The 27,845-nt window shown below is 39.3% G+C and overlaps 2 protein-coding genes across 8 annotated transcripts in view; one reads left to right on the top strand and one right to left on the bottom strand.

The window, feature by feature from the left end:
• The first annotated feature begins 715 nt into the window (after positions 1-715).
• On the top strand, positions 716-5,869 carry LOC105393004. 4 transcript variants are annotated; one of them, XM_011564695.3, is made up of 3 exons: positions 716-842; positions 2,285-4,904; positions 5,710-5,869. In XM_011564695.3, exon 2 carries the CDS (start codon positions 2,596-2,598, stop codon positions 4,891-4,893), a length of 2,298 nt encoding a protein of 765 aa, XP_011562997.2. In that variant the 5' UTR covers positions 716-842; positions 2,285-2,595; the 3' UTR covers positions 4,894-4,904; positions 5,710-5,869. The 4 variants fall into 4 exon arrangements, with proteins under 4 accessions (XP_011562997.2, XP_037972160.2, XP_048479982.1 ...); XM_038116232.2 differs by having other exon boundaries at positions 743-854; XM_048624025.1 differs by lacking the exon at positions 716-842 and adding an exon at positions 948-971.
• Positions 5,870-11,487: 5,618 nt separating this feature from the next.
• The window catches only part of LOC105393005 (mucin-17), a 30,347-nt gene continuing 13,989 nt past the window's right edge, over positions 11,488-27,845 (bottom strand). For all 4 annotated transcript variants that reach the window (XM_048624195.1, XM_048624197.1, XM_048624198.1 and 1 more), the window contains 8 exons: positions 27,734-27,781; positions 27,120-27,260; positions 26,594-26,638; positions 26,343-26,390; positions 25,258-25,305; positions 25,130-25,177; positions 12,474-23,321; positions 11,488-12,170 (listed from right to left, as the gene is read on the bottom strand). In XM_048624195.1, the coding sequence (XP_048480152.1) occupies positions 12,025-12,170; positions 12,474-23,321; positions 25,130-25,177; positions 25,258-25,305; positions 26,343-26,390; positions 26,594-26,638; positions 27,120-27,260; positions 27,734-27,781 (11,372 nt within the window). In that variant the 3' untranslated portion in view covers positions 11,488-12,024. The remainder of the gene's footprint in view (positions 12,171-12,473; positions 23,322-25,129; positions 25,178-25,257; positions 25,306-26,342; positions 26,391-26,593; positions 26,639-27,119; positions 27,261-27,733; positions 27,782-27,845) is intronic.

Below are 27,845 nucleotides of genomic sequence, written 5' to 3'. Positions count from 1 at the left end.
TCAAAACTTGATGACAAATATGTCTGTAATAGGTCTATAGGGCAATACCTATCACACACACGAGCAATGAATATGTCCAAAAAGCAAAAAGTTGGTTGACACCAAATGACCCCAATTTTTTAAAACATTTAATTTGGAATTTGATCAAAATTTACGTTTTTAGTTGGTTATAATAATATTTTGATGCGCTGTTAAATGTACTTTAATATTGCCGACAGCGTCATTAAGTTAGTGTTTTCCGTTCAGGAGCTATCGTCACTGGAACTTTTTCATTGCTCGTGAGTGTAGTAGGTATTACTCTTAATTCATATAAATAATAAGATATTAGTATTCTTACTTGCAAGTATGATTGCTATAAATATCATTTTATCAATCAAATTAGAGCTTGATCATCTTTATTTATCAACATTCTATAGGTATGACAGGCAGAACAAGCAAATGGTAGTCATGTACTAGATGTACCGAAATAGTTCAGTAAATCAGAATCAGCATGTAGGTATAAATTATTTTCGACAAGAACGCCAATCAAGCAATGTGCGTAATGGCAATGTATATTTTCAAGAACGATTCAGTAAAACCCAACTTGAAAGTATACGCGATTAGTACGCACAAATCGTGTATATTTTCAAGTAAAATATATATTTTTTTCACTTGAAACTATACAGTGCTAGTACACTATGGGTGCGTTCTGGCCTTGTATAGTTTCAAAACACGCCACGTTTCCTTTGTCAAAATTTGTATCATGTCATGTCACCACCACCGATCACCGACTGTCACCCTAAGCCCGTACAAATCTAAAATAGGCGGTTTTAACTGCCATGCACAAATTCCAAGACCAAAAGGTGATTATTCAAGTAAATATCTAAGTGTCCGTTCGTGTTCTTGACAATATTCTTTGGAAATCTCCAAAAATAAAGTTTTAGCTTTATCATCATAACCTAAAAATCTTGTGTTATTTTTCGTCAATTTAGGTCAGTTTATCGACGCTGATGTTTAGTTTTGTGGTACCCTATGGGCTTTTGTGTGTGTTGTGCATGTTTATGTGATAACAGTATGTTGCCTTTGCAGAAATTATGGTTTTAACATAATGGGTAACATAGTATGAACACAAGTAATGGGTAGCAACCTTACTAAGTAAAAGAAGGTTTAAGCAGTATTGTACAAATATGTAAATAAATAAGTACATCATGGGTACGCAACGAGTTTAAATTGTGCCTCTTTTTTATTGTTGTTGTTTATCATTGCTGGATATCATTATTTAGGTGTTTACCCTACTGTTAATCATATAGACATGGAGTTGTTAAATTAATGAGTACTCTACAAGTACTCTCAATTTTTCTACATTGAACATTTCATCTAACAACCATGCAGCAGGTAATCCAATCATTTACAATAAATAAATAATGTACTTACTTATTTCAAAATCATAGCATAAACCTAATGTTATTTGCTTAATGTTTAAAAAAAATTAGCAAATCATAACTAATAAATGGGTACTAAGTAAGTAGTAAAGGTAAGACCCAGTAGATTTTACAAGATTGAACCAGTTAACTCTGTTTTATATTGGTTTAGAAACTCATATTTACATAAGTTACCATTATCAAATAACATCTGTTATTTGATTTTTATGTGGCAGTAATCCAATAGTGAAGTAAATTAATGAAGTGAATAAGTGGGAAGAGTTATTGATAAACTAATTTATCTATCTTCCATCCACAAGTCTTAGGATCAATATATTCACTCTGCGATGGCAATCTTGTCTCTTTTGCTGACTATACATTTCTGCCAAAGCGTCTGTATATTGGGTGTTTCCTGAAATGTTCATGTATAGGTTCTTTATACTTTTTTTTATCAAATTTAAATTAGTGACATCTTGTGGTAAATACATGTAAATCATATCACACACAATGTGACTCTGGGATCTGTGTTGTAAAACAAAACACATTAGAAATTTAAATAATGTTGCCTCTTACCTACCACTCATAAATTTACTTCCATTGTTTTCCATAACTTATCCTGTATAAACAAGTACGAAAAATAGTTTTTTTTTGTTGTAACAATAGGAGTTATTCTGGATTGTAAGAGATCAATAAAAGTAAAAACTCTTATCTCCTAAAATCAATTTACTGTATGAATCATAATACATAAGGATAATTTGTGTCCAAAGACTTTTATTAGAATAGATATTGAAACAGTTGTTTCAAAGTATTGCTATTATTAGAGAGTTCACTCTTGACAACAATATATTTATCTTACAACTAACATCCCTTCTCTTCTATTCCAGATCTTGTTATCCGGTGATAGTCATCAGACCCCACAGCTCTAAATCCGACAGTGTCCATCAAAATCTACAAACTTCCACACACAAGGCACCCCCCCTTTCGGCCATCACTTGTACGGGCATCACCAAATTGTTCCAAGCTTGCAACCGCAAGCTAACACGCTACATAAGCTCTTTTGAGCTAACAAGCACCAGACGAGGCAAACTCATAATCTTGACAAAACAAGAAAAACAGTTGCGCCTCAGTAGTTTCTAAGAACAATCATTTGTACAGACTGTTTTATTTTTTGTACAGAACGTTTTACTGAGCCGCAATGGCTGAGAGTAGCTCAGTGGACGAGTCCGTAGCGGACGTCGTCAAGAGGGCGTCCGAACTGACGGTGTTGTCATTCCGCAAGCTGGATGACGTGAAGAGACTCGCGAGGCATTTCCGGGGTCTTCTGGACCACCCTGACACGCAGAAGAACGCCACCGTGCTCAGGTACCTGAACAACCTAGATCAAACGCATAAAGCTATTTACACGCAGAAACGCGAAGGCGTTGAGGTTGAGTACATTTTTACCACGGAGAAGAAGAGCAGTCTCCAGAGGCAGAGGTTCAACAGCTTGCCGGTGAGTGAGGTGCCGGATCTGCTGAAAAACGAGCTGCAAGTGAGCGACAACGCGAAACAAGTGCACATCTGCACCGACTGCAACGTGGAGATCGAGTTGAACGACGAGGAACCACTGATGGAGTCGCTGCAGAAGCATTTCAACTTAGAAGTGCACTTGCCGAAGCTAAAGCGCGATAGTATCGACGTGTCGGAACCTTTTGAGCTCCCGAAGATGTCGCGTCGCCTGTCGTCCATGGGCTGCGGCGAGATCAGCCCGGCTCACATGGAGAGGATCGTGGCGATGGTCAAACCGACAGAGAAGGTCGAGCGCACTCTGCTGGCCAAACTAGAGGCGGCGTTGGTCAGACATCTGCCTGACAACTCCGAGGCAAGCATCAACGCTGCCGTCAAGTTCTACCAGGGCGCTTACGAGAAACTCTGCCAGGAAGTGACGTCTATCGACTTCGCGCCGCTCACCAGCTCTGTGGCCCCGATCATAATGAGTATCAAGGACAACGTGAACCAGAACTTTGCTTCAGACGCGAACAAAAACTATGACAACGAGGAGACTGAGCCGTCCGAGAAACCGGCCAAGAACCAGGTGAAGAAGTACCGCTACTACGGCCCTATAGAGAATTTTATAGTTAAATTGTTGATGAATCACAAGCTTCTAGCGTTGGTTGACGACCGTACCGGCAAACCGGCTTTCTTCTGCATGGCGTGTGAGTACTACACGCTGAGGTTCCGCTACGATAGCGTCCTCGCTCATATCTTCAGCGAGACGCACATTCACAACCTCGCCTGCATCGTGCAAGCGGACAAACACATTCCCTTCTGCACCGACGACCGCTCCATCGAGAAGATCAAAGAGATGAACAAAAAGTTCCTGTTGAACCACAGTATTACTGAGGACGACAAAGGGTTCAACTGCGGCCTCTGCAAGCTCACTCTGGACGCGCCCGAAGCGGCAATTTTCCACATCTTAGACGAGAACCATCTCGGCAAGATGTCCGACCGGCTGTACAGGAAAGCCAAGGCTAACAACCCTGACGGGCCGATGCCGGAAGAATGGGGCCCCAAAAGCCCTGATTGGGCTAAATTCCTCGCGGGAACCGGAAAGCCGTTGACGCATCGCGACCACGTGGTCGTAGAGAACTTCATCAAGCCGTCGGGAAAGATTTCCAACTACTGCTCATGTTGCGATATGACGCTGAAAGGTCCTAGACAGGTGCTCTTCAACCACATTCGCCAGAAGAAGCATTTGCGCAACGCCGCCCCGCACAAACTAGCCATGTTGTACCGCAACCACTGCCGCCCTTCCGAATTCTACGCCAGTTTCGGAAACTACTACCTTTGCGCTTTATGCCCTAACCACGTCGCGTTGCCTTCCTTCGCCGCTATCGTCGAGCATTTCGAGAGCACCATGCATATCGAAACCATGGCTAAGCTCATCCGCGCAGCTTTGTACAGCGAAGACAAGAATATTGACCAGAATCTGTTGTCAGCGCATTTGGAGACCACTCCCGAATTGAAGTGCAAGTTCTGCGACGAAGGATTCGAGGACATGACTGAGGCGGTCCAGCATATCCTGTCCAGTGTTCAGCATCAGAACGCGGTTGCCGTGGCTAAATACAGTGCGAACAAGGGCGATATCATCAGCGTTTACATGAGCGGTCATTACATTCTGCACAACGAGGGTGCTACTTTCACCTGTGCGTCTTGCAAGGGCATGTTCACATCGATCCGTCCGTTGCTTAACCACTTGGTCTACGCTGACCATTTCGCAAATAAACCCACTTCTGAAAACGTCTTCCGTTTCTACTTGGAGCTGAAGCATAACATCAATATGTGGGGCCGGAACAAGTATGTTTACTACGACTTTGGCAAGCTGAAGTGCGGGGTTTGCGACGGGGATATAGACCAGGAGGAGAATGCTAAAAATCACATTGTGTCTTCACGCCACCGCGAAAATATGGGGGCCAGTTATAGTGTTAATTTAGATGTGCCTGGGATGGAGTGAGATGACGATTGGTGAGTCTAGTTTGTAAGTTATGTGGATAAAGAAACAGTATGAAGTATTAAGTTGGCGAAATAATGCTATCTCGCCCTATTTGGAGGTGTGTCAACTGTCAGTACTCCTTACTTCTTTTACAGCAGCCATTTTTATATTGTTTCTTTATGTGCGCGTGTTATATTAGGTGAAATTATTAATTCTATTCATTCCTTCTAAATCAGTTCTACACCCAAACATGGAACCCTTATTATATTATACCTATGTCCGACGCATCGTGGGTAGCGACCGACGCTAATCTCACTGGCTTATCCTTTTAGTCGGCGTACCCTGGGCAGACTTTGAATAACAATATTGAAGGCTTTTTACAAAACCAGAGTAACTAACTTTTTTGCATAAAGGGATTTTAGGTTCTTGTCAATAGCATATTGGATAACAATTAAGAGTGATATCAGAAATATAAAAAAGTTAAGTTTGTTTTTTTAGAACCCCTTAATTTATCTGACTAACTAAACCTTTTACCGACACGCTAAGAAGAAGAATCCTTCTTGTCACTAACACGAAAAGAAAAACATAATCCCTGTCTCTTGTCCTAGCACCAAGACAAGTTTGTTAATGCCTAAAAGGAGGCTTCAACTTGTAGTTGTTAAGTAATTAAAAAAAAGTGATGTGAAAAACCTGTCTTATTAAACGAAAAACCTGTCTTATTGTCTTATGAGACGGCGCCGCCGCCGTCAAACGGAAGGTCACATAGGTACTTATAAAAGTCCACCCTGTATACATGTATGTGATATGTAAATAATATTCGTACTCTTTTGTCCACAGATAATGCTGCATGTTGACTGTGAAATGAATTTATGTGACGACGTTGTCGGCAAGTTGTTAAATCTAATCATGTTTCAACAATGATATACTTAAAAAGATTTACATGGCATTGGTGAAATCGTTTTACTATGAAATTTGAATAAATGAAATAATATTTTTATATGCGTGTCTCATTTCCTTTCAACTGTTTTACCAATTGAGTCACTAAGATTAGGTATTTAATCCTAGGATTCATCAAGTAAGTAGTTAGGTATTTCAGATTAGATAAAGTAGGTACTTTATAAATAAAATAAATATTGCTCAAGGAACCGATAACCGGTAAATGTATTCTCGAGTGAGAGTATCGTTCTAGCATGCTAGAGGGCGTCCCACGTTATGACTGCCTCTTTAGGTAAATACCTAGGTCATCTTAGACAATCTTAGTAGTACCTAACCATAATCACGGAATAGAGAGCCTACTATGTACTTGTAGTAACTAACTCCGGTCTAGTATTACTGCTTAAAAACCCAAAGGAACAGGGTCCTAATCCCAGCTAGGACCATCAATTTGCGTTACTTAATTTTGGTTGTTATGTTAGGAAGTTAAAATGCATTGAATTTGACACAAATTACTTCGTTATCCTTACTTACTTCGTTTTGACTTAACGATAGGGCCCATTCCCCTAGCTCTCTCCAGTCGTGTCATTGGGTTATGTTTTTGAAAATGCTTGAATGTAGAGTTGTATCCAGCGGTTCCCGATTAGTGTACCTAACACCGACAGATATGGAAAAACTGCTTACTTGATGAAAATTTGGTAGCTAGGTACCCCATATGAAGATACCCAAGTAGTAAGGGGTTTCTCTACACTTTGGATCCATGGTAAAACAGTCAGTAAGAATCTACACTAGTTACAAAGAAGATAAGTATTGATCTCTTTCTTAATCACGTCTCTTTCATTTTTTCCTTGTTTATCTCGAAAACCGTAAGAGATATCGAAAAACTAATGAAAATTTGGTACCCCCTACGAGGATACACCCCCGCAATGGGGGGTTCTCTACACGTCGGACCCATGAAAAAACGGTCAAGTCAGAATCGGAGAAGTAGAAAAACATTAACAATATTTATTGCATGTGTCGTTAATCTATGAGTTGATTTGAAAATTGTTAACTATTATTTAAATGTTTTTCTTTGCCGCATATTATAATAAATAACAGCTAAGTACCTACATAGGATAATATATTTATAGAAATATCTAATCATGTTTTGGTGTAACTCGACTAAGTTTGGATAAGACTCGACTCTCATTCATGGGGTCAAATCTGGCCATGAAAAATGAAATTCTGTAGTTGTAGCTCCAAAAATATAATTAAGTATGTTGAACAAAGGATGGAGTAATTATTTAAATGATACCAATGGAAAGTGCCTGATAAAATAGTAAAGGCAAATAGCATTGGGTCTTCACTTCACACTCAACAGAATTGCTATTTAAGGAAGCAGGCGTTTGAAAGGATAAAGGGCAAAAATGTGTGTGTGGGGGGCCCCACACACACATTTTTGCCTACCCACGTATGTACAGTCAGGTGCAGAAAAACCTGACCCCCTGCGCTTCAAATAGAAATTCCAACGACGCAAAGCCAATTTGTCGGTGTGACGTATGTTGCGGTAGTGCTCGTGTCTATAGACAGACATAGAACTATTTTACTATTCTCCTATTTATATCCATCATTTAGATAATATCCATCATTTACACAAACTAACGAATTCATAGAACAATAATATTATAAAATACAAAATTTAAATTCTTTTTGTTTTTCATCTGGGCTCGAATCCGCGGCCCAATTATTCGCAAACCAACCATTTGCCCGCTACGCCACGAAGCTTGTTAAACTCGTTTGCAAAATAGTGAATATGTTGCGGTTCATTAGCAAAAGTATAGTCTATGTAGTGAGTGATAATTGTTTACAATATGAAATATTATAAGCGCAGAGGGTATTTTGAATTTATTTCTCATTTGAAATTGTAGACTTGAAGAGAATGTTTTGTTGCATTGAGATGGGTTTTGTTAATTCCATCTGATTGATCTGATTTATATTTACCTATAATATAATCAACATTATTAATTTGTAACGATGACAAACGAATTTATTAACAAGGTCATCATTATTAATTGAGTTAAGTGCCAGGACAACATTGGGTTCGTATTTTCTCTTTATAATTTTATTGGTTATTTTATACATTATTGGCTTTCATTTATTTTACTTATAGATTATCATAATATACTTTTTACGCTATAGTAATAATGTCACAATTATTTTATCTTCATTAAGGCATGATCAAATTATTGTTTTTAAAGGTTACCGAAGATGGATGTCCTATAATAGGCCCTGAAGAACTGTTATAAAATAGCTAACGCATGACAAGAATTAATTTGAGAATTTTAAAGATGATATTATGGTTGCTGTTTGCATTGCGTGAGAATATCTTCTACACGATAACAGCACAACTCGCATTGAAGAAATGGAACATTATAACTATGTTATTATACGTTTAGTAGGTATTTAACGGGTCCCCAGTTTAAAAATGAGTAAAATTTATTTAGTAGTAAGATAATTATTTGTTCATACTGTTAAGATAATTGATTACATATTTATAAGTAACTACTTAGTAATAAAATTGTTGCTTATTTATAATTTAATTGTAGAAAACAACAAGAGATGTAAATTGTGAAATTTAGTAACATGTTGGTTCTAATTGTTGTAATTCTAAAATTTTTGAATTTGTTTACTTTTGTTCATAATTATTCTGCATACAGACTAATAATATTTACTTGTTTAGTGAAATAAAGTTCTTTTTCTTATACATATATTATGTTTTTATTTTATTTCCTGTTCATATTGATAAAGATAGTCTAAAATAACCTATCTATAATAATTAACAAAGTAAAACATAAAAATAAATTTTATAAGTCCTCTTCCCAGAGATTTGAACTCTCAACCTCCATATTGATAGCCGAATACCTTAACGATTAGACCACACTGTCAAGTAGTTAGACTGGTGAAAAATGCAATCACTTCGTATCACACTGAGCTGGCTTGCAATAGTTAAAAGTGAACAACACAGGTTTTAACATTCTGGCATGAACTTTATGAAGCTAGTTCCAATATTTGAATTAAGATGGCGCTTAAATTAATAAAAGTCCGATATTTAGCGCCATCTTTTCTTTAAGTCTTAGTAACGAAACAAGGTTTATGTAGTTCAAGGTTATTTTACATAGGTGGCGCCTAAGTGGGAGGGTTGTAGTTATAGCTATATAGGGGATCAGGATTAATTGCACTTGACTGTACCAATAATGACCAAACGTACCTACAGTGCCACAAACTTATCTGATCCGGTGAGCAGTGGCGGATTTACAAATTTGCCGCCCGTAGGCCATTCAATTTTTGCCGCCCCTACTGACTTCTGAAATTCAATTTGTTAGTTTAATCCCGTTATTAGTATGATTGTGAACTTAATGATGTGGATATTTCTATGTCTATCTGTCACCAACTTCAAATGTTTCATCAAATCTTATTTAAGGTTCCGTACCTCAAAAGGAAAAAAGAAACCCTTATAGGATCACTTTGTTGTCCGGCTGTCTTTTTCTCAGAAACGGGTAAAAATATCAAAGCTGACATTTCGCAAAGATATACAAGGTGGGCCAAAAGTAATCACCCTATTGGAAATTGCTCTCATTTGTACAAATGGCCGCCAATTTCAAATTTGTTTTGATATTGGTGGACTAGAGAAATGCAGAATACAAGTTGACAAGCCATGGAAGCCACACTTCCCAAGAACGCCAAATAATTTTGTATATTCAGTTTTCGGGTCGCCTTTTTTTCGTTTTATATGTCATTTTTCCCTGCAATATCGCCCGATTTAACCGTTTCAGACAGTTTTTGTGGGTGTTTTTTCAAGACCCGTGTTAATGTGAATAAGCCCGTGTCTCTGGAAGCCCTTATGGACAACATTCGACACGAGTGCGAGAATCTCTTGCCCGAAGGTCTCGCTGAATTGATGAGAAATGCCATAAAAGGAGCCCGTAGGGCAATCAATTGTGACGGCCAAACGGAGAAAAAAATTAGAGCCAATCAAGATAGGATGACTTCTTTTATCCACCTTGTACAAATGTACGGCATCGACAAACTGGTAAAGTAAATTAATGAAAAAAAAAATGTTACCTTCCATACATGTAAAATGGGGAAGATTTTTTTCGTTGATGTACAGGTCTTTCAAAAATATCAAAGGTCTTCTCAAACCATTTTTTTATTCAGTGACTGGTTTGCGAAATATTAAGCTTCAAACTGCGAATTTTTGGTAGACTCAAGTGACTGTTTGGTCCAAAAATATCACTGATGTACTTAGGGGCCGTCCATTAATCACGTGAGGCTAAAAAGGGGGGGGAGGGGGTACGTAAACCTCACGAAACATCACGAAGGGGGAGGGGGGGTCTCGTTAGACATCACGTGTATAATTTTTTTGTCAAAAAGGGCTAGAGGTATTTCCGAACCGAAATTTTGAACGGCGAAAAAATTTGAACGATTTGTAGTATGACCTTGATTGACTCGGCCGCCGTTGCTAAGCAACGACTCCTCTTATATTTTTTATAGTAAAATAGCTTTTACATAGACTTCCAAAAAAATACACGTTATCCAGTGGGGGGGAGGGGGGGATGAGAAAAACGACCTCACGTGATTAATGGACGGCCCCTTAGTACATATGGCAAAATTCCACATTATCCACAAAACTACCATTACAGCCGTTTCCAGTTTCTCCAAATTCGAAAGTATTCCCGCCGATTCTTGTCGCGTTACAGGCTTTTCAGTAATATCATATTTGATTGATTTCAAAGAATATGCATGCCAAGAATCTCTTTAACTATTACATGCTTCTTTTCTGGCTGACCATCGTCTCAAATTAACTCTATTCCGGGTTTTGCCTTTCCTGATTTCACTCATTTATTTAAGCCAGCGTTATGTCGAGTTTACAAAAAATTCCTGTAGCAGCATGAAAAAGCGGCAATCTTGGCTAGTTTAAGACGTGACATAAGTTATGCATCGCGCTCACTCACATCGCGCAGCCTCAAGAGCGAGCGCGACGACGTAGAACTTTTATCACGACTTAAATACGCCCCGTACTAGCCCTTCTGAGCATGATTCAGCAGCCACAGTTGCCACTAAATTCAAAGAATATAGGTACATACTGATATGACAGTGCGTTTATTTATATGTAGATTGTGTACACGTAAATTTATATTTAAAAAATCTGTAAAATAAAAAATGCAAAATTTGCCGCCCCTCTAAATCTGCCGCCCTAGGCACTGGCCTTTTTGGCCTATAGGTAAATCCGCCACTGCCGGTGAGAGCGAACTAAATTGATCCATATCTCATTACTTACTAATGAATTGTATATTATAAAAGATTAGATGGGTTTATTAACACCGCAAGAGCGAATTAACAATACGAGCAAACATAAAATCTTATAGAATTATGAAATATTAGACATTTATGTGAGCTGACACCGGAACAGATAAGTTTGTGGCACTGTATGTCTTTAGAAAGCTTTTTTCATGACTGTCATTTGTTATTGTGTATATGGGCTAGTCTCAATTCGACTCATCTTGATAGGACATAAGGACCAAAACGCCCGTCATTCTTTTCATTAGTTTCTCGATGTCTTACAATTTTTTTTAGAGATAAAGAAGGAAAATAATGAAAGGATAAACTATGCATGTAAATTAAATGTCTGATAAAATAAAATCGTTTACAGGAAAAAATTGAATAAACTTTAATAATAAAACTAACCATATGAGTAAGCACACTTAGTTATAACGATATACTATTCATAATAAACTTACAGGTATAAAATATTTTTAAAAAATTTAGGGGGAGGTTTGATGTCACCATAAAGTATGTGTAAATCGGAGTGAAAAATCGGTCTGATAAACTATGTGATTCGGACACCCTTAAACTGCCACTGTGTCACAATTTTTATTGCGTTATGTTATGGTCACAATTTTTATTGCGTTATGTTATGATGCGCCACTGGCATGCAGCTTTTTGGCTGCCAGTCCACCAGAGCGGACCGAGGTAGCGGAACGGTGTGCGAGGCAAAAGTAGACCAATGAAATTGCTTAAAAACTCCGCTCTTGCAATTTTATTGGACGATTATTGCCTCGTACACCCCATACCACCCTTGCTCCTATCTGGTGGACAGGTAGCCTAGAGGCGGCTGAAAATTCCATGGTAGTTCTACGAATGCAGCGTTAAATCTAGAATGGTGACACCAGCCCTCACAGACTAATTCAAGCTCGGCAGGTTGCTGACGGGTATGATCTGTGGCACGCTGTCGTTGTCGCACGTACAGAAGCAGTTCTTGCCAGGAGGCCCCGTGGGCAGGATCAGGATCTTGAGGTTCATGCTGGTCTGCAGGGCGTGGTAGATCTCTGCGGATACACAGATTAGGGTATATAGGTAGGTATGTATATAAAAATGGCGCGATATACCAAATATTGATTGCCTCTGTCGGTAGCGGTAGGTATTCGATAAACATGGCAAAATCATGATTGCCGACCGGACTTCAGTTTCTATTCAGTATGTCAGTTGTAGGAGATGAGTCTTATTATAGCATTAGCACTAAATAGCAGTGAACGATCGAAATGACATATCGACTGTACCGTATACATTCTTCGCGGTCTCTACCGTATGTCGGCGTATGAAATATGAATGAAAGAAATATCAACACTTACCTTTCCGTTCGTAATTAGCAGCGACTTTTCCTCCGACTTGTCTGTCGTCTGGGGGCCCCACGGGCGCGGGGGTCGGGGGACGCGCGGCCCCCGGCGGGGTCGGCGGCGCCCCCGCGGCCGACTGCTCTATCCGAGTTATATCTGTCTCTTTGCTGCTGCTAGAAGACTCCCTACTGCTCATGCTACTGCTTAAACTGTCTTTAGACGACGAACTGCTGGACTCTGATCGTTTCAGGCTTGAAGAAGAACTGCTCGATTCTTCTGTATCCGTGCTAGAAGATTCTTGCAGGCTAGCAGAGAAGTCACTGCTTTCCGACTCTCGTTTAGAAGCGGAATAACTACTGGAAGAAGATTCCTTGTCGCTGGAAGAGGCAGAATAACTATCGCTTTCAGACTGTTTGCTGCTAGACTTGGCAGAAAAACTGCTGCTCTCCGAATCTTTCTCGCTTTCGCTAGCAGAATAGCTGCTGCTTTCGGAATCTTTCTCGCTGGCTGAAGCAGAGTAGCTACTGCTAGCGGACTCCTTGCTGCTAGATTTAGCAGACAAACTGCTGCTCTCTGACTGTTTGCTCTTGGAACTTGCGGAAAATTTGCTGCTTTCAGACTCTTTCTTGCTGGAAGATGCGGAGTAGCTGCTGCTCTCTGTATCTTTGCTGCTCGAGCTGGCAGACAAACTGCTGCTTTCGGAATCTGTTTCGCTTTCGTGAGCTGAGAAGCTACTGCTCGCTGACTCCTTCTTACTGCTGCTTGAAGAGAAGTCGCTGCTCTCAGAATCTTGACTGCTGGAGGCTGAAGATGACTTTTTACTTTTTTTGCTCTTTGATGTAGTTTTCGATTTTCCTTTTCCACAAGTACACTCTTCTTCGACTTCTGTTTCCGTGGACTCTTCATCGTCATCCTCTTCTAAGCTCATGCTATTTGACGATTTGGATTTGTGGCTCTCAGCCTTTGCATCGTAAGAGGCCTCAGATTCAGCCTTAAAAGAGCTTTCAGAATCAGAACTGTGTTCGCGCTCAGATTCAGCATGGAAACTACTCTGCTGTTCTTTTTCGGAGCTTTTTTGCGCATTGAATGAGCTTTGTTCCTCTTTTTCTGAAGTCTTCTGTGCTTCAAAACTACTTTCTTGTTCCTTTTCAGAGCTTTTTTGCGCGCTAAAAGAGCTTTCTTGTTCCTTTTCGGACGTACTTTGTGCATTGAATGAACTTTGATGTTCCCTTTCAGAACTCTTCTGCACATCAAGACTGCTTTGTTTTTCTTTTTCAGAAGTGCTTTCAGCATTATATGAGCTTTCTTGTTCTTTCTCAGAGTTTCTTTGGGCACTGAAATTACTTTGTTGCTCTTTGTCTGAACTACTCTGTACATTAAGGTTACTTTCCTCTTCTTTCTCGTAGTGGCTCTGGAGTTCTGCGTTGTAATTACTCTCAGTTTTCTCACTTGTTTTACTTTGAGCTTCTTGATTTATATTTGTTTCTGACTGTGTATTCTGTGAGCTCTCGTGACTGTGTTCTTCATCAAGTTCAGAACTTTCTTCTTCAGATTCATCCTCGTATTCATGATCTTCCTCATACACTAATGTGTTGGCACCAGCGAGAGATGGTTCAGGACCTACTGACGTAGTTGATTGATCTAAAGTTGCAGCTTGGTTGGTCGTGGTCGGAGTTGCGTTAGGTTGTGCAGAACTTATTATTGGAGATTGGTCCATATTATCCGAAGTAACTGTAAGGGTTTCTTGCGTATTATCTGGTGTTTGAGAAGTAATGTTATCTGGTTGAGTTGTAGAACTCTCTGGCACTGCAATAGGCATTGCGTCTAGAGTTATTGCAGAAAGAGTATCATTACTGTCAACTGGTGATTGAATAGGTTCAGCAGAAGATATGAATGGTTTATTGTTCGAGACCGTAGGTTCTGTACTGATTGATTGGTCTTCTGGTTGAATTGTAGTATTTTCTGGGAGAACTGTAGTAGATTCGGCTGGAACTGTAGTAGATTCTGCTTGAACTGTAGTAGATTCGGCTTGAATTGTAGTAGATTCTGGTTGAATTGTAGTAGTTTCAGTTTGAGTTGTAATATAAGAAGGTGCCTCATTAGTTCCATTCGATATTTCAGGAGTATTAACCACCGAAACGATTGTCGGCACCTGATTATCATTATCAGAAACTGAACCAGTAGTTTCAACGTCTTGTGGTTTATTTTGTTCTTCAAGATTAACTCCATCTGGTTGAGTGGATGTAGTTTCGCTATCGTTGTCTTGTACCTCAGCATATGCTACAGCCGCTGGAGCTTGAGTTGTTGCTTCTGGTAACGGAGTGGCAGTGGTATCGATTGATTGCGGTTCGGGAATTTCACCTGAAGGTTTATTTGGCTGAGCAGAAGGAGCAAAAGTGGGTCCGTTTGTTGTTACTTCAGGATCATTAATAGTAGTTGAAGAATCTGCGGTGGTTGCCGTTGATGATGTATTTGGCTGACTTGCTTCGTCAGATGTATTTACCACAGTCGGCGTTGATTCAGTATTAACAGTAGATAGCTCATCAGTTTTATTCTCTGGAGTTGGACTAGTTGTGTCAGATGGTTGAACATCTACTGCAGTATTGACTGGTTCTGCGGAGTTCACTGTGTTTTCTGGTTGTTGGACAATATCTGTGGATGGAGCTTGGGTGGTGGTTGGCGCCTCTGCTTCTGGTTGAGAAGTAACTTCTGATGGGACAGAAGTTGTCTGGGCCTGTACGGTTCCAGATTCTTGACTTAATTGACCAGCTGCAACTTGGTAATACAACGGGTTTTCTGTAGATGTAGTAGAAGTAATTTCGGTATTCGCTATATTTTCGTTATTTTCAGGGGCATCTTGTATGGTAGAAACTGTTGTTAGTTCGGTTGGTGCAGTATTTTCTTGCGGTTCTTTTGTTTCATTACTCATAAATTCCTCTGAGGGCTCAGGCTCTGAACTAACATATGATTGTTCAGAACTACCAGCTGGTTCTACAGACGAATTATCACTCAGTGGTTGTTCAGTTGAAGGTGCACTTGTTGTCGCTTCTGTAGGAATATTGTCTTGACCTCCTACAGTATCTTCAGGTTGAGTTGCTTTTTCATCTGATGCTGAACCATTGTCTGCTGTGGATTGTGAATAAGCCACTGCAGTTTCCGTAGAAGTTAAAATTTCAGATTCAGGATTTGCAATAGGTTCTTCAACAGCTGGTGTTGTACTACTTGGAGATTCAGTTGTCTCTGGAGTTACTTCTATATTTGAACTATTTACAGGTGATGTAGTTATCTCAGAAGTAGATGTTGTAGAGTTCGTTTCTGTAGGCGTATTTGTGGTAGTTTCAGGTGTTTCATATACTTGTTGGTAAGTCGTTTCCGGAGTTGCATCATAGGTTGGAACTTCAGTGGTCTCAGATAAAACAGCAGGTTCTTTATTCTCTTGTGTAGGTTCGACCACTTGTGGTTCGATTGTTGCAGGTAGATCAGTGGTAGAACTTGGTTGAGGCTGTGTAACCGTATCGACTTCAGATGGGTTAACTGATTCTGGGCTGGCAGCTTGTGGTTGAGGAGTATCTGCGGGAATTTGAGAATCACTGATCGGAATTTGACTGTTCTGGTTTTGCGTATTGACATATGCTACAGAGTCTGGTGCTTGAGTTGTAGTTGTTTCTTCTGGAGCTTCAGTAGTAGGTTCAGTTTGTTGATTTACTTGCGGACTGCTCTCAGCCTGACTTGACGAAGCACTAGTTTCCGGATTAGATGTTTCAGGTGCATTTTCAAATGCACTAGTGGTGGAAGTTGAAGTAGGAGTTTCATGGTATTCATCATTTACAATAATTATTTTATTACTGTCTATATCTTCGGGTGAAGGCTCAGTTACAGAACTGCTTTCAGCTACAGTACTAGCTTCAGGTTTTATATCATTTTCAGTAACGGGAACTGTGTCTTTTTCACTAGTTTCACTGGGTAATGTACTACTTTGAGGTTGATTAGTAATCGATACTTCAGGGTAAGTACTTGCTTGTGTAGAAGCTTCAGCTTGAGTAGTCTTTTCAGGTAGTTCAGTTGTTGACTGACTATCAACTGGCTGGATTGTTTGTGTAGTAGTTTGTGTTTCATTTTCAGGCTGTGCGGCAGTACTTTGATCTGTGGTTACTTCAGGAACATAATTTTGATCAGATGGTGCTTGACTAGAGTAAGTTTCAGAAACAATGGGGGATTTTTCAATTCTTTCTGTTTTTTCTTCATAGTCATCATTTTCATCAAGCTCAGGACTCTCATTATCGATTGTTGTTTCGTCATCAAGATACGTATTGTTTGGATTTACTGTGGTTGTTTCAGGTTCAGAAACGACTTTGGTCGCCATGGCTGTTGTTACCTCAGGTGTTGTAACATTTGTGGGTGTTTCAGCTGTAGTAGCCTCAGTTTGTATTATTGGTTGGTCATTATCATTAGGTTGTAAGGCAGGGGAGGAATTTTGGGGTTCGGGTTGCGTGTTTGTATTCACTATAGTTTGTGGTGAATCATTGGTTTCATTAATAGGTCCTGTGTATGCGTACGATTGGGAAACTACTGGTGATGATTCATAAGTTTCTGGCTGTTCGTCGTAATATTCACTGTCATATAGTTCAGGGCTCTCATCATCGCCTGTTGTTTCGGTTTCATCAACAACAATAACTACTGGTGCACTTGTTGTTGTTTCCTCAGAAGTTGTTGGCGCTGACGGTGGTTCATTATTAGATGCATCTTGTTTTGTTTGTTGCTCATCGGTTTGTGTCACAGGAGGTGAAACTTGAGGCTGGGATTCTGTGCTTGCGTACACTACATTCTGTGTATCATTACTGACGATGGGAGATTGGGTAGTAGTTTGTTCGGCAGTGAGATCCGTTTGCGTCGATGGTTGCTGTTTCACAGGTTCCTCGTCTTCAAAGTCAACTCCATCAGTCAGTTCATGACTATTGTTTTCATTAGAATTTTCTTCTTGAACCGGAGTAGAGTCATTGTTAACTGTACTATATGCCTCTGTTGATGTTGGCGATTGGTAAATTTCTGTAGCTGCAGTTGTTGGTTGATCTTCAGAATTCGACGGATAAACTACACCGTAAACATCAGTTTGGTCAGTCGGAGTAATCACTTGTGGCTGAGATTTTGGTTCTGTGTTCGCCTCACTCTGTACTACTGTTTGTGTTGGTGCTGTAGTTTCATCAGTAGATTGTGGTGTCTCCGTAGTTTGCTCGGTTATCGTACCCGTTACTGGAGATTGCGTCATAGAAGGTGCAGGCTGTTCTGCCGTGGGATCTATAGTAGATACAGATGTTGTATCTGCACTAGGTGTAGTCGTTTCTGCTGTTGTATAAGAATCATCTTCATAGCTTTTACTCAAGTCACCACTTTCATTGCTTTGTGGAGTCTCAGTTACTTTATCATTCGATTCAACTGATTCAGGCTGAGGTGGCACTGTAGTTGTGCTATTAGAATCGTTTGCATTAGGTGTTGCAGTTGTAGGTTCCTCACTCACCATACTTTCTGTCGGTTGTGCTGATGTAAAACTTTGAGCAACAGCCGATTCAGTAATTGGAGATTGAGTGGTAGTTGTTACTTCAGAATCAATTTTATCTTGATTTTCAGGGCTAGCCTGAGTTTCGGTTTCACGAAAGGGCTGTTGTATCATGGTAGTTGAAGACTGATTCGTGTTTTGTGGAGTAACAGTTGTGTCTTCATTAGGCGCTGCAGTAGTAACAGAATTTTCATCTGTGGTAACAGTTTGCGTTGGAACAGTCTCAGGCGCAGGTTCAGTTTGATCATTACTATTATCAGGTAGATTAGGTTTCGTATCAACATTTACTGATGTATTTTGAGTTTCAATAGCAGGTTGTGCTAACGGTTGATTATAACTACCATTGTCTGTAACGATCGGTGTAATATTATTTGAACTGTCCGTTGGTCGCTTTATTCCAGACAAGACATCTTGATGTACCACAGATTGCGGTGCGTCAGGACGAATGAATTGCGATACTGGCGTCGGAGACTGTAGTGGCCTTGTTGGGATTTCAAACATTTGATTTTGAGTTCCAAATACCGGTCTTACAATAATGGGTTGATTATTCTGAATTGGCTGAATATTTTGAGGTCTAAGTGGTGTAAGTCGACCATCATTAACAGATGTAAAGCTGTAAGCATCATTGGATACTTGGCTGGGTTTCTGTGGCGTTGGTGCATTGTATGTTGGCAATGCAATAGGATAATCATTGGCTATATAGTCATCTTCTAGGGGATTTCTGTCTATAGTTTCTATTTCTTCTGACGGTTCTGCAGACTCTGGTTCTCCAGGGGTAACAGCTGGCGCATTTGTTTCTGCAGTACTTGTCGTTTGCACTTGCGAGATAATTGGCGTTTCTGAAGTTACAATGGTATCATCTTTAGCAGGTTTATTTTCTGTTGTAGTCTCCGCAACCGTTGTTTGCGGGGATGCAGTAGTGTTTTCGGCGCTGCCATCTTCCTTTAGTTCATCACTTTCAGTAAGCTCCTCAGTAGATGTTCCCATCACAGCTGGCTGGCTATTGTCATGATCAGGGGCACTTGAGATGACTTGAACACTGCTCTGATTTTGATTTTCAGGATAAGCTTGCGGTTGGGAGTCTCGAAATGTCTGGTTCTCAGTAGTGGTTTCAGGAGATTCTACACCTTGAGTTGTTGGCAAGGAAGTTACTGGAATGTCTGTGGTTTCTGAAGGTTGAGGGGTAGGCTGTGGAACAGCTTGAATTTCAGGATTACCGTTATACGGTGCGGAGGAGGATACGGTTTGGTTTTCTGGTGATGTCTGTGGGGGTTGAGGAATGTCACTTGTTGCTTGTGTAGTAACCTCTGTCAATGGTAAAGGTTGCAATATATCTGGACTTAAATATTGACTTTCAGAAATGATTTGCAATTGCTGTTGTGGCTGTTGAACAGTAATTATTTGTTCTATAGTATTATCTAATTTATCAGTAGCATTAGAAGATGGAGTAGACTGGGTGATTGGTGCAAGATATTCATTTTGTGGTTTATTTTCCGTCGGGGCCTCTGTTGTTGGATTTTCAGTTACACCTTCTAGAACCGTTGTTGAAGCTAATGTTGTATATTGATCATTTGTGCTTGTTTCGGTAGTTGTTAGTGGTTCAGGAGTGTTTGGAGTAGTGGTCGTTTCTTCGTACTCTTCAGAACTTTCTATGATTCCACTATCTGGCTCAATGTTTTCTTCAGTAGCTACTGGTGTTACCGTCGTAGGCTCAGTTACATTATTTACTGGTTCTGGTTCTTTTTGTGATTGAGAATCTGACGATGCACTGGCAGTTTGTGTATTCGGTGTTTCAGTTACTTCACTTACAGCCGTTGATGGAACAGAATCATCTTTATTCACTGCTGTCTTAGAGCTTGTTTGGTTTGTGTTTTCTGGATAAGAATCTTGAGTGCTGGTGCCAGGAGCTTCAGTATATTGATTTGAGACTGATGTATTTTGGAATGCATCTGTTTCAGGTTTCGATTCTGTTGTAGGACTAGAATCACTACTTTGAACTGTAGTTGTGCTTTGCGCTTGCGTAGAGTTTTGTACTGGAGTGCTGTCTGTAGTAAATGACAATGGAGTAACATTATCAACATCTACAGGCTTTTGATCTTGAGTCGTAGAATCTGGCGATGCAACTGTAGTAACCTCAACAGTGTCTGGTGATTGAGAAGTAGCTGGTAAAGAATCGGTATTGGAGCTTGACCCTGGACTTTCACTCTGGCCTGTTGTTACTGCATGTTCAGTTGTTGTTTCAGGAGTACTTGTAACTACTTGTGTCGTATTTGATTCCGGAGTTGATGAAGTATTAACATTAACAGTAGGATTTCTTTCCGTTGTAGTAGTTACCGTTTCAGCGCTATCTGCGTTTATACCTTCTCCGCTTTTATCAATTTCTTCTGAACTGGTTGGAGCAATTGATGTTGAATCTACCAAAATCTCGTCAGGATTTTCTGATGGCATTTTATTTTCTGGTGTGGTTGTTTGTACCGCTATCGTACTATTTTCTTCAGAAGGTGTTGGGGAAGCTTCAGTCGCTGTGGTTGGTACAGTTTCAGATGGTGCTGTGAAGCTTTGTGATTCAGCTGTTGAGGTAGCCTGAGGTTGAGGCTGCTCATCAGTTATTTGACTTGCATTATTGCTCTGACTTTCAGTTTCAGGTAGTTGCGTTGAACTGGCCATTGTATTCGTTTCAGGGTTTTCTTCATTCTGAATACTGTCGTCCTGAGCATAGGTTTCCTTTGGTTGAGATGTAGTATCCGGCTGATTTGTGGTATCAGATGATGAGTATGTTGATACTTCCGAGGTGTTTAAAGATGCTTCAGTAGTGGATGTACTTGTAGTAGAAGTCGAACTATTATTAGCAGTTTCTCCAGAACTAACAGATTCCTGTGGCTCTTCTGAAATACTTAAATCTTCAGAGGTCTCAGATAATTCTGGACTGGCAGCCGTTGTCCCTTCTGTAGTTGAACTTTGTTCTGTGCTTGGGCTTTGTGTTGAAGGTTCTGTTGTGTCCACTATAACTGGTGTTGTTGGGGATTGGTAACTACTTTGCGACTGAGCATAGCTCTGAGCATCTGTATCAGATTCAATGTTTGGCTCATTATTTGCTGTCGGTGATGAAGACTCTTGGTTCGTATATATTATTAAGCTATCTGGTACTGGTTCAGATTGAGGTTGATTTGCATCAGCGTATTGGATGTTCTTACCTTCTTCAGTGCTTTCTACATAAGGTTTGTTTTCGATAGGATTAGACTCAGCCTCTTCCGATGTTATGGGTGCCTTGTTTACTGTAGTATTAAATTCATTTGTTGCAATTCCTGGATTATCCATTGTCATGGGTGTCTGGGGTACAAATTGGGGACGATTATCTTCAGCTTCAGATATCACAATAGTTTCGACTGCAGGAAGTTGTCTTATTGGGCGATAATCAGTCTGCGACATCATCACAGGTGAATTGTTTGTGGCTTGACTTACAGTAATGATTTCTGGTCTTTGAATTTCAATTGGTCGTGGGAATACAATAGTTTCTGATCGTTCAAATGGACGTTCAGGTTGGTAAGCCGTTGGCACTCCAGCAGTTGGTTTAGTGATAGTTGGCGTGAAACCTCCTGTGGGAATTTGGTTCGGTGCCAAAGAGGAAAACTGTGGTCGATTGAAAAAATCGAATGTTGGTTTTTCTGGCGAGAATTCGTTGGTCGTTATACCAGGATATTGATTACCATCTGCAACAGGTTGCAACCTCGGACCTTCTATTATATCAAAGGTTGGATGGTCTTGTACAAGATAAGAATTGGTCTGTCTAGGTGTCAATGGAGAACCATCTGGTTGAATAACAGTAATAATATCCGATGTTTGAATTGGTGATGCTTGAGGAACTTCATTTGTTAAAGGTGTTTGCGGCGATTGAGGTACCATTTGTGATACTGTTTCATCTTGTGGTTGAGATACAGTATTAGGTTCCGTGTTTGGTGCTGGTTCAGGCTCACTTTCAGATTTTGCTATTGTATCATTTGAGGGTTGATTAGGTGTTATTGTTTGAGCTACAGCAAAAGTAGGCGTCTCATTGTTTGTAGATTGTGTTGTTATTGATTCCACTTGTCCATCAGATGGTGCCTGTTGTGGTAGTGAGTCATTACTGATTGCTGACGCTTGTGATGCATTCTGGTTATCATATGAAACTGGACTTTGTGTCGTAGTTTCCTCTTTAACAACAGTAGAATCGCTTTCATCCGGACTTTCAGTAGTAACCCCTGAAGGTACAGTAGTAGCTTCTGGAGTTTCAGTATTGGTTTGACTCGATACACTTTCGTTACGCTCGTTACTAGTAGGTTGAGATGATGGCGTTGTTTCAGGAGTTTCAACAGGAGTTGTTTTATTTTCAACTTCAGACACTTGGGAACTACTCTCAGCACCGTCAATTGGTAGTTTTTCAGGTTGATTAATACTTTCAGTTGTTGAAGGAGTACTTTCAGTCGCCACTGGTTCTTCATTGTTTGTGTCACTGGTTGTTAACGGTGATTCCGTTGTAGTTAGTAATGGTGTATAGAATGTCGAAGCTTGTTGGTAAGTTTGATCATCCACTGAATCTTTGTCATTTGGCTGTTGACCTGCTGATCCAGGTGCCTGAGTGGTAGCTTCCGTGGTCACGTCACTATTTGGTGAAAAATAACTTTGCGCGTAAGAACTAGCTTGCGTTTCAGGTTGGACAACCGATTCTGTGGAAGCCTCTTCAGATGTTGGTAAATTTTCAGAACTATACGGTGTTTGACCATCCACGTCACTGGTTGCCGGTTTTTGAGCGTAGCTGTCATCTTGAACATTTGGTTCCGTTGTAGATGCTACTTGGACAGATTCAGTGGTTGCTTCAGCTATAGCTACAGGTTCACTGTTACCATCGTCTGAAGGTTGATTTATTGTGTCTGTTTGCTCAGACGCTTGACGCTCAGCTTGAGGACTTGGTCCATCGTAACTGGAAGCAGAGGCAATGCTTTCAGCTTGGCGCTGCTGGATTGGACTTTCGGTAGTCAACTCTTCCGCTTCTGTAGTAGATGATGCTTCGGTATTTGATGTTGCTTCGGTAGTTGATGATGCTTCGGTAGTGGATGTTGCTTCGGTAGTTGATGAGGTTTCGGTAATAGATGTTGCTTCGGTAGTGGGTGTTGCTTCGGTAGTGGTTATTGCTTCAGTTGTCGAGGGTCCTTCGGTAGTGACAGGTGCATCGGTGACAACAGGTGTGTCGGTGGTGGTTGGGGCACCAGTAGTGGTGGTAGTCACAGCACGCGGCAAGCCAAGCTTCACGTGGTCGATGGCTTTCGGCATGTCTACAGGAAGGCATAGAATTATACAACGGTTTAATCATAGCTGATTGTTACCAGTGAATGAAGCAATATGATGGGTGGCCCAAAGAGTGACGTCCAAAGGAAAATGTTTGATTCCTTAGGTCAAGGGGTAGCCAAATCACCCCCATGTATGTTCAGCAATTTTTAGTAGTTTAGGAGTTATGATTTTTTTAAATAATTTTCTACGAAAATCGACTTCAGTGGATCAATTATGTTTTATTATTTTTTTGGATAAGTTTTTTGAATATTTTTTATTTTTGTGTCATCCTCTTTAGTTGTTCTTTTAACCATAAAAGTTTCAGCTTCCTAGCTGTAATGTAAGTTAGTTATTTTTATATCGAAAGTTCAAATTATATCATCGAGCTAGACTGCTCTGAATTTTCAACTTGAAATTAAAAATTGAAATAGATATTCTCATGGTCCCTTATTAATTTTAAAAACTCCGCAAGGTTTCAAAATAACATAAAAATAAAAATAAACTATTGCTTAATGGGGTATTATTTGCAGAAAACAGCCTTCAAAGGTACTTGGGTGGAAATTACCTAATAAGTAAATTGTTTCAGAAAGTTGAAAGATTCCTGTTATGTAATTACTAAGGACTAATTCAGTTAGAAAAAGTATCAAATTAAAGGGAAAATAAAATTATTTACTATTTTTTTTTATTTAAGTTACATTTTTGAATGTAATTTCTCAGTAAAATGTTTATGTCTGAGTTGTAAGATTTATGAGATAATTGTATTATTAATAATAAATAAATAAACTCAAATAATTCTTTTACAAATTTACTCACAATAAATTTTCAAAATGGCGACCTCCCACAGCAATACACTACCTACATCTACGCAAGAAATTTTCTTTAAGTCAAAAAAGTGACAAATGTAAAAAATATGACATCTGTCAAAAAGTTAAACATGTCAAAACAGTAACTTTTCTCAAAAATGTGACATCTGTCAAAAAGTGACATCTGAATGAAACAGAGAAGCGACTTAAAGAAAATTTCTAATATTCTCTACTCTTTCTATAATTATTTGAGTTTATTTACTTAGTATTAGTAATACAATTATCTCATAAATCTTACAACTCAGACTTAAACATTTTACTGAGAATTTACATTCAAAAATGTAACTTAAATAAAAAAAAATAGTAAATAATTTTATTTTCCCTTTAATTTGATACTTCATCTAACTGAATTAGTCCTTAGTAATGACATAACAGGAATCTTTCAACTTTCTGAAACAATTTACTAATTAGGTAATTTCCACCCAAGTACCTTTGAAGGCTGTTTTCTGCAAATAATACCCCATTAAGCAATAGTTTATTTTTATTTTTATGTTATTTTGGAACCTTGCGGAGTTTTTAAAATTAATAAGGGACCATGAGAATATCTATTTCAATTTTTAATTTCAAGTTGAAAATTCAGAGCAGTCTGGCTCGATGATATAATTTGAACTTTCGATATAAAAATAACTAACTTACATTACAGCTAGGAAGCTGAAACTTTTATGGTTAAAAGAACAACTTAAGAGGATGACACAAAAATAAAAAAATATTCAAAAAACTTATCCAAAAAAATAATAAAACGTAATTGATCCACTGAGGTCGATTTTCGTAGAAAATTATTAAAAAAAATCATAACTCCTAAACTACTAAAAATTGCTGAACATACATGGGGGTGATTTGGCTACCCCTTGAACTAAGGAATCAAACATTTTCCTTTGGACGTCACTCTTTGGGCCACCCTGTATTGTTTATCAAGGGGACAATTTGAGTAGAGTGAGGGGATAACTTGCCATTTTCTCCAGTGAATCTTCGTAACTCTCCTAAGGCGTCCATAAATTCTGCAAAAACATATTTTTGTAAGTTTTTTAAAATACTTTAGTGGGAAATAATTAAAATATTAACGGTCGAAGTAACATACCTTCAGTATAGGTGTAGCCCTCCAAAATTAGCATCATATCTTCCATGTCTGAAATGAAACATATCACACAAATGTTTATTATCTAGGGATTCAAATCCAGAACCTTCTGATAAAAGAATGAATGAATTTCTTACTCAATAACCAGGTTTTTTATACAGAGTGTTGCAAAGTTTAATAGTAAGAACAAAAGAACAGTCACCACTTTAGTTACGCCTTGTAAGTACCTATGTACGTAATATGTAAGAAATGAAGTAAGGGTACCTAACTACCTATTTAAATTACAACAGAATTTCAACATCGTCACAAGCCATCACGTCCTCACTGCTGGGGAACGGGGCTGCTTCCAATGAAGGAAGGGTTTAGGCCTAGTCCACCACGCTGGCCTAGTGCGGGTTTGTGGCCCCCACACAAGCAAGCTTGTGCTGAGAGAGTGGTCGGTTAAGTAGGCAACCCGACTGTCAGATTATGAAGCTGCTGCTTTCGGCATTCAATATGTTTTAGGTCATTATAATTTTAATAAGCTGTTAAACTGCAAGGCGCATCCAACTGGGTTGGGCTGCATTCGGGAAACTTCGTCACATATTCTCCTCGGCCATTCCTCAGAGCCTGAAGACCAAAGTCTTCAACCAGTGCGTCCTGCCAGTGATGACGTATGGTGCAGAGACGTGGACACTGACGGTAGGACTGGTCCACCGATTTAAAGTAGCTCAGCGTGCTATGGAGAGAGCTATGCTTGGGGTTTCTCTGATGGATCGTATCAGAAATGAGGTTATCCGTCAGAGGACTAAGGTTACCGACATAGCTGTCAAAATATGCAAGCTGAAGTGGCAGCGGGCTGGTCATATCTGCCGAAGAACCGATAACCGTTGGAGTAGACGAGTTCTCGAGTGGAGACCACGAACAGGCAAACGCAGCGTGGGACGCCCTCCTGCCCGCTGGACTGACGACCTTAGGCGGGTGGCGGGTAGTGGTTGGATGAGGAAGGCCGAGGACCGAGTGTTGTGGCGCTCCTTGCGAGAGGCCTATGTCCAGAAGTGGATGATTATTGGCTGATGATGAAGCTGTTAATTCAAATCAACGCTTACCGAATCTCTTGCTGACCGTAATAAGTTTTTCATAGAACTTCACCAGATCTGAAAATATACAAATTAGTTAGGTAGGTATTTACCATTTAATTTAATATCACTGTAGGAAGGTACAGTGCAAAGTTTGATCAGTGCTAAGAGCCCATTAAACACGAGTTTAGCACCGCATGTCAGTAAGTACTTCCGTCGGAAATGACCAATCATAATGTTGAAATAAATAAATATGAAAGTAAATAAAAAATGTAACTTACCCATCCGCGCGATACCATAGATAGCTTTGCAAGACTCGATGAAATCTGAAAACAAAAAGCTAAGTTTAGTTATAGTGCGACAAACTTATCTTTTCCGGTGATAGCGAACTAAATTGATCCATATTTCATTACTTACTAATGAATTGTATATTGTAAAAGATTAAATGGGTTTATTAACACCGCAAGAGCGAATTAACAATACGAGCAAACTTAAAATCTTATAGAATTAAGAAATATGAGACATTTATGTAAGCTGTCACCGGAACAGATAAGTTTGTGGCACTATACCTAGCTACTGAAATTTTTGATAGTTTGTATTTCTATACACACATAAAACGTGAAACACACATGAAATATTTTTGGTAAGTAGGAGGAAAATTGAATATACATACCTACTGATTGCAATTAATACCTAAGCACTATTACTATTGCCCTACAAAAATTCGGTTGTGTGCACGCTAAATTAAAAAAATATTTTTAGACAAAAAAGTAAGATTCTGTGTGTTTTTACCATGTTTTTACTTACTATTCTTGTTGGCCATTCTGTTGACTTTCTCGGCTGCGTGCGAGAAGTTGGTAGAATTTGTCACCTTCATTATAGTTTCTATAAATATGATCGCCTCCACCTTCGTGAATCTGTATATCACGTCGAATATCTCGAATATATCTGTGGAGGCAGTAAATAACTATCAATAGTCAGCGGTCGCGGCACGGGTCTGTTGTCGATGTCGATAAATTACTCGTTTAATGCGCGTTCCACCAATAATATGCCGTATTTATGGACAATCGCGATATAGTGACGTTTACTACGTCGATAACGAACCCGTGTAGCGGTAGCAGATGTGCTTATGCAGATGTGCGGTGGTGATAAGATAGGTCTGCTAGAAAATGAAAACTTAGCTGGTAGTAGTAGTAAATAATTAACTGCGGCAGAACTAGAATACATTTACAGAAGAATAGGAGGTTATACGATTTAATAGGTATTTTATGGATAATTATGTTAACTCATGAATTTAGTAAATTTAGTTAGTTAGGTTTTTATGTAATTTGCACAATTGACTGTATGTCGCGCACTTGAATTAATAACTTATAAATGAATTCATTAAATATACATTTAATAAGATAAAGTATATAACATACCGTTTAATTTGAAGATTTCCACAGTTTTTTCAAATGCCTCTTCAACAGCTGAAAAAAAAAGATTTTGATCAAATACTCTACAAAGTAGTTACGTAGGAAAAAATAACAACTT

The sequence above is a fragment of the Plutella xylostella genome, chromosome 11, assembly GCF_932276165.1.
Source record: "Plutella xylostella chromosome 11, ilPluXylo3.1, whole genome shotgun sequence".
NCBI lineage: Eukaryota > Metazoa > Arthropoda > Insecta > Lepidoptera > Plutellidae > Plutella > Plutella xylostella.
Note: the sequence above shows the minus strand (reverse complement) of the source record. Positions and strands in the feature narration are given on the sequence as shown.